Source organism: Setaria italica, chromosome I (genome assembly GCF_000263155.2).
Source record: "Setaria italica strain Yugu1 chromosome I, Setaria_italica_v2.0, whole genome shotgun sequence".
Classification (NCBI taxonomy): Eukaryota; Viridiplantae; Streptophyta; class Magnoliopsida; order Poales; family Poaceae; genus Setaria; species Setaria italica.
In genome coordinates, this window is record NC_028450.1 from 11,994,293 (window position 1) to 12,001,380 (window position 7,088).

Below are 7,088 nucleotides of genomic sequence, written 5' to 3' on the forward strand. Positions count from 1 at the left end.
GAATACCAATTATGGGATTGCGTTTGGCATGTTAAGGTAAGGTAAAAAAAAGAAACTTTCAATCAGACAGTGGGGAGCAGTAGTGATAGGGCCCTCCCCCAGGGGGGACCCCCCCCCATCCACCTCAAAGCGTTGTTGCCTCCTATTCGTGCCCACTCATCCACTTATTCACACCCAAACTGGCACCTTCCACCATGCTCATGTTGTTTCTCCAGAACACACTCTCCACATTAAGTCTTACGCCTCTCTATTCGCTCCCACTCATCCACTTATTCACACCAAAACTGACACCTTCAATCATACCCGTATCGTTTCTATTGAACACGCTCTCCACCTCAAGTATTCCTTATCTCCATCTTCCTCCTACTACTCATTCACTTCATCCACTTCATAGCTCAGTGTCGTTAGCTCTATGAAGGATGCAAACTATGGCAGTCATAAAAATGTAAGTAATTGAGTAAACTCAATTATCACATGTAATCCAAATTTGTTCAACCATTGCTCTAGTTCCAAATTTGAATACATTGACCAAGAAAATCAGCAATTATGGCATAATGCAAGTAATCCAGATAGAAAGGCATACCTTGCCATCCTTAGTGTAACCCTCTATATTTTTTGTTAAGTTCAATCGGCAATTCCCACAAATTAAAACCCTTTTTGGCAATGTAATCAAACCTCCCAACTTTCTTCAAAACTAAAACATGATTAAAGGAGGGTACTAACTTGAAAAATTGCATTTGTTAGATTTATTTTGATTTATTGATAGTTAAGAAACATCCATTTCACCTATCCTCGCAACTCCCAGGTTGAGGTCTTACCTGGGATCCACCTTGGATCTTAGGCAAATGAAGCCTCCAAGCAAGCCCCCAGTGGATTTTGGATGCAATCCTCCAAAGAAAATTTTAAACACCTTTGTTAAATAATTCAACATCCTAACCAGCCCTAGATTTAAATATCTCCATTTGTAGGATAATATTGAAGAAATATACATATAAGCTTTATAAATTTTTGAAATCTTGAACATGTCCCCAACGACATGATAATAAAATAAGAAAAAGAAAGAACTAAGCAGCGATTGTGTTCTCGCAATCATACGATTCATGCACCGAATTTCATATTTCAACGAATCATGGAGCCCTTATCTTGCCGAATTTTTCTTATCCGAGCCTGAGAAAACAAAAATTCCTTCGCTATTATCCTGTAGCGGAACAAGATAGGATCGGAGTCGGAGACGGACGGAGTCAACCACCCAACAGAAAATAAAAACTAATCCGCCGAGGCCAAGAAAAAAAAGGCGCAAAATAATCGCAACAAACTTCCAAATTCCTCCTTGGAACAATCGACAACCAAAGCCCCAAGGCAAACCCACTCACTCATCCCCTTCCTAGAGCGGCGGCTTCCGATCTCTTCCCTCCCCTCCCCGGCCGCTCCGGGCTCCTCCCCGCCGGAAAGATCCCGGCTTTCTTGGGTTTCCGGCGAGGGGATAGGCCGCGAGAAGCAGGAGGGCCACCCCGGCGGCGGCCTCGCGGTCGATGCGATCGGTCGACGCGGCGGGGGCGGAGAGGTCGTCGGATCAGCACAACAGCAAGAAGCCGCGCCGGGAGAGCGAGGCCGGGATGCCGCTCGCGGACGCCCTGGCGGCCGGCGGCAGCGGCGGCGTGGAGGCGGCGGCGGGCGCCGACTGCTCCGGCATGGCGGTGGAGGAGATCGTGCAGCACCCGCTGCCGGGCTACGGGGCGCCCGTGGCGCTCAGCTTCTGCCCCGACGACCGCCGGGTGGCCTACCTCTACAGCCCCGACGGCACGCTCCACCGCAAGGTGTACATCTTCGACACGGCGCATCAGCGCCAGGAGCTGCTCTTTGGTCCCCCCGACGGCGGCGGGCTCGAGGAGGGGAACCTCTCCGCCGAGGAGCGGCTGCGGCGCGAGCGCGCGCGGGAGCGCGGCCTCGGGGTCACGCGCTACGAGTGGCGCGCCCGCCACTCTGGCTCTTCTCGCGCTGGCATTGTCGTGCCGCTACCGTCCGGGGTAAGTGGATTCTTCAGAAGCTCTTGGTGCTAGTTCTTCCTTGTGTGAATGTGTCCTTAGGTTCAACTGAATTTCTGAACAAACACCAGTTGGACCGAATGCAATAGTTTTTTTTTGGTAGTTCGAGGGACAAAATGCCCCGGTCCATATGCCATTGGCCCATTGCAACAGGATCGAAATGTTCGAAATGAATGCAGTAGCCGTAGCCTCATTTCGTGCATTTCACTAGAACTGTGGCATTTGCCTCCAAAAGGAAATTGCATTTGATCGTCCATTGTACTGATCTAGTTCAACGGAGGGGATTGTGATGTAGCAAATTGCTTTTGAAGATGATAGTTTGAATTGTCATTACAAATCTCACTTTGATGGGTTAATAGGTTTATAGCCCTTTCTTTGGTGTGGATGTGGATTTAATGGAAGGTTAGCAGGTTTATGCAGCCTTAGGAATTCTAGGTCTGTCAATATGGGAGCATTGACCATACTTTCAAGACATACCTTGTGCATTGACCCATGGTTGTAATGGTACCTTGTACATTGACCATACTTTCAAGACATGAGTTTAACTGGGCATTGATGAAATTGCAAAGGCTTTTACCTTTTTTAGGATACGGTAACACAAAATCCAAGCTCTTTGATATTCACGGAATTTTGAATTGACTCAAATTGAACAGTACACCTTGAATGCATATCACAACACTAACTTGAGTACTTGATTGTGTCGCACACCTAATATCATTAAATTTAAAATACTTGTACATTGGCCTGTATGTTGCATTACCAAATGTATGTATCTGGTAAAATTGCACAATAAGCCCACAGACAGTTGCAAATTGTGTCACTACGCTTAGAAAGAATCAAAGAAACACCAAAGTTTGTTGATTTGAACCACATTTCACTGTGTGCAACCAGGCCTGGCCAGCGCTTAGATGATTTGGTTTGATCTGATAAGTTTGGCTTACTTGCGTGAAGTTGAATAGTTAAGGGGGTTGAAATTATTTTATTTTACCTATTTCAACGCCCTTTCTTTACTTAAGTCTTTTCTGGTCCGTGTTGTTTGATCAATTATTAATTCAGTTGTACGAATAACTTACCTTGATAGTTATTGGAAGCACTAATGCCTGTTGCTACTAATGATAACTTGTATTCTGATTTTAAAAGAATCAAAGTGAAATATGTGCTACTTGTTTTTTTTTTTTTGGTATGTGGTTAAGTACTGCAAATGTTCTTGTTTTGAGGATATTCTGATACTGATGAGTGTTAACTATTTCTGAAAATCTCTACACATCTTCAGTTACGTGGCATTGCATCAGAGATATATTTGATTGTACATTTTTTGTATAGGTTTACTTCCAGGATTTGTCTGGCTCGGAACCAGTCCTGAAGCTGAAAAGTTCTCCCACATCCCCAATAATTGACCCTCTTCTATCTCCAAACGGGAACATGATTGCATATGTAAAGGATGACGAGCTGCATACCTTGGGTTTCTCTAATGGGGAAAATAAACAATTAACTTTCGGTGCAAGAGAAAGTAGGAAGGTATTTCCTTACAAATTTGTATATATATTATATTCTTAATATAACAATATTATTTGATAATGTTATTAAATATTGTTTAGTTGTTAGCTAGCATTTTGCCAAAAAAAGTTATTAAACCATCAAACCACTTTAGTACTGTTATTGACTACCACGTGCCTATTTGACCCTGTTTAATCTTTAGTTAGCCACCAGTAAGCTTTTTCTGGAGCCAGAGGGTTGCACTGTAGTGTTTGTTCTTGTTTGTAAGCTTTCCTTCCACAGGGAAGCTGAAGCTAGTGGGTATGGCTTGATGTGCTTAGATGCTCTGTGAAGATTTACATGTTTGCAACAGCCTTTGAGAGTATCTAGGATTTTAGGAGCTGCCTTGTAACTTCTAAGTTACTACATATGATAAGCTGCTTAATATATGCCTATATCCCTTCCTCAGTAATTTTCTTTATTAAGCTTACCTGTCCTATGCAACATGTGTGTTCTTATGCAAACGTATTCCTATAACAGTTAGAACAACAACTAGTTCAATTATTTACTGATAATATTTTAAAAAGCTCATATTATATATTCTTGGTTCTTGATACTTTAGAACTTGACATTTGTGTTTATTTTATCTTTTCAGATCCACGGACTTGCCGAGTATATTGCACAGGTGCTCATGATGATCCATCAGCATTGGTATGAAACTTTTTTGACTAGTGCTAGCTAATAGTTTCGTTCTTGACATTTCAGGAAGAGATGGAAAGGAAGATGGGATTCTGGTGGTCTCCTGATAGCAAACACCTTGCATTTACTGAAGTGGACTCAACTGAGATTCCACTGTATAGAATTATGCATCAGGGTAAAAGTTCTGTTGGTCCAGATGCTCAAGAAGACCATGCATACCCGTTTGCGGGAGCAGCTAATGTTAAAGTGCGACTTGGTGTTGTTTCTTCCCATGGAGGAGAAGTAACTTGGATGGATCTCCTTTGTGGAGATCCAAATGGTTCCCACGGTGACGAAGAATATCTAGCTAGAGTCAACTGGATGAATAATAATGCTCTTGCTGTTCAAGTTCTTAACAGATCTCACACAAAACTTAAATTACTTAAGTTTGATATTACTACGGGTAAAAGGGAAGTCTTACTAGAAGAACAGCATGATACATGGATCACATTGCATGATTGTTTCACTCCGCTAGACAAAGGAGTGAATAGTAAACATCCAGGTGGCTTTATTTGGGCCAGTGAAAAGACAGGATTCAGACACTTGTATGTTCATGACAAGAATGGTGTGTGCTTAGGACCCCTCACACAAGGTGATTGGATGGTTGAACAAATTGCAGCTGTCAATGAGAGCAGTGGAATTGTATATTTCACTGGCACGCTGGATGGACCATTGGAGACAAATCTGTACCAAACCAATCTCTTTGCAGGTTGGGACCTTCCCTTGCAACCTCCCAAAAGGTTGACTCATGGAACTGGCCGACATTCAGTAATTCTTGAACATCAGTTGCTGAGGTTTATTGATGTGTATGACTCAATAAAATCTCCACCTGTGATCTTACTGTGCTCTTTGCTTGATGGAAGAGTAATTATGCCCCTGTTTGAGCAGCCATCGACAGTTCCGTCACTTAAAAAGTTCCAGCAGCTGTCTCCGGAGATAGTTGAAATTACAGCAAAGGATGGGACCACTTTATATGGCACTCTCTACCTTCCTGACGAGAGGAAATACGGGCCACCTCCCTACAAAACATTGGTTAACGTTTATGGTGGCCCTGGTGTCCAGCTTGTTAGTGATACATGGATGAGTACAGTTGACATGAGAGCTCAATACCTACGAAGTAAGGGTATATTAGTTTGGAAGGTAAATATTCTACTATTGCTTCTTTTGGGGGTTGAGCGTCATTTTTCTTTGGGACAGTGTGCTATATTTTGTTAATTTAGAAGTTCTATGAGAATTGCATGACATTACTTAGAGAGTAGACGATCATGGACCTTGGTAACATTGGACACCCCCACCCACTCACAAAAGATTTTGTTACATTTCGTGATGTACCATTCCGAACATTGGACACAAAGTGCAGGATAAAGGTTCATTTTTCTATTGTAGTTTAAGTCACTTGTGGATATTTGCATTAAATCATTGTAGTACCTTTATATTAAGAAAATATGTTCTCAGCGGGCTAGCAGCTAGCTATGAAACAATTGAGTCGAGTTATTTCCTTTACAGCAATCTGTACACTACAGAACTTTGCTAATGCTTCTGTTTAAACAAACTAAGTGTTCACAGCTGTAGTGCAAGCATAGTCACTTGAATCTTGCAAACTTTCGGTACATGGAGCATGAATTCTGTCATTTATTTGGATTTATGCTGAGTTCATGACAATAAATTTATTTAGCATTTCATGGCAAACACTATTTCTCTTGCAGATGGATAATCGAGGATCGGCAAGGCGAGGACTACATTTTGAGGGACAACTGAAGTATAACATTGGTCGTGTTGATGCCGAAGATCAATTAGAAGGAGCGGAGTGGTTAATAAATAAAGGCCTTGCAAAACCTGGCCATATTGGTATCTATGGCTGGAGCTATGGCGGATTCCTCTCAGCAATGTGCCTTGCAAGGTTTCCAGACACATTCTGCTGTGCGGTGTCTGGTGCTCCAGTGACTGCATGGGATGGTTATGATACCTTTTACACCGAGAAGTTCATGGGTATCCCCTCTGAGCATCCTGACGCTTACGAGTACGGGTCCATCATGCATCACACGAAGAACCTAAAAGGGAAGCTGCTGCTCATCCATGGGATGATCGATGAGAACGTTCATTTCAGGCACACGGCGAGGCTCATCAACTCGCTGATGGCAGAGGGCAAGCCGTACGAGATCCTCCTCTTCCCCGACGAGAGGCACATGCCGCGTCGGCTCAGTGACCGGATCTACATGGAGGAAAGGATCTGGGATTTTGTAGAGAGGAGCCTTTGAAAGGGCGCGCCTGTATAAATTTGTTGCCCACTGTGGGCTGTGATTGGGATGTTTTCGGCACATGCATTCGAGCTCGTTTTCATTTTTCATTCCCACCTGTATCTATCCACAAGCGCAGTTATTTTGATTCTTTTATCTGTCTTGGATGGTCGGCAGCTGCTTGGGTGCATTTACAGGGTTCAAAATAACAAGAACTTGCTGTGTTGTGGTATCTTTTTTTTTCGGACTTTTTTGTTTTTTAGCCTTTTTTTTGAAAGATTATCACAAATAGAGGCTCGTGGAGGAAATATTTCCGAAAATGGACCTTGAGCTTGACGGTAGCATTGGTGGCGCTAAGCATACACGCTTTGGGGTCAGCGCCTAGATTCTTGCACAGGTGATGACCTGGATGCTGACATGGCTAGGTTTGGTGCCACCCAAGATCCTGGCATCAAGCTTGGCGCTATAGATCTTGGCACCAAGCCTAATGCCATCCAGCCTAGCGCCAAGCTTTAAACATAAACACCTGCCTCCTTCCTGCTCGAGCCTCTTCTTTCTCCTCCCTCTCGATTTTTCTACCTCTCCATTTCGT

The 7,088-nt window shown here is 43.4% G+C and overlaps 1 protein-coding gene across 1 annotated transcript; it reads left to right on the top strand.

Moving 5' to 3' along the window:
* Positions 1–1,287: 1,287 nt before the first annotated feature.
* LOC101784214 (dipeptidyl aminopeptidase 4) lies at positions 1,288–6,728 on the top strand. The gene is made up of 5 exons (XM_004952210.4): positions 1,288–2,027; positions 3,369–3,563; positions 4,177–4,206; positions 4,287–5,399; positions 5,966–6,728. The coding sequence occupies exons 1-5, from the start codon at positions 1,533–1,535 to the stop codon at positions 6,515–6,517; spliced, it is 2,385 nt and encodes a 794-aa protein (XP_004952267.1). The 5' UTR covers positions 1,288–1,532; the 3' UTR covers positions 6,518–6,728.
* Positions 6,729–7,088: the final 360 nt, after the last annotated feature.

What these genes read in the sequence shown, in the direction of transcription:
- LOC101784214 (XM_004952210.4), top strand. Translation starts at nt 1,533, where the DNA reads ATGCGATCGGTCGACGCGGCGGGGGCGGAGAGGTCGTCGGATCAGCAC. An exon ending in TCGTGCCGCTACCGTCCGGG is followed by an intron (nt 2,028 to 3,368) that starts GTAAGTGGATTC and finishes TTTTTTGTATAG; the next exon opens with GTTTACTTCCAGGATTTGTC. An exon ending in GTGCAAGAGAAAGTAGGAAG is followed by an intron (nt 3,564 to 4,176) that starts GTATTTCCTTAC and finishes TTATCTTTTCAG; the next exon opens with ATCCACGGACTTGCCGAGTA.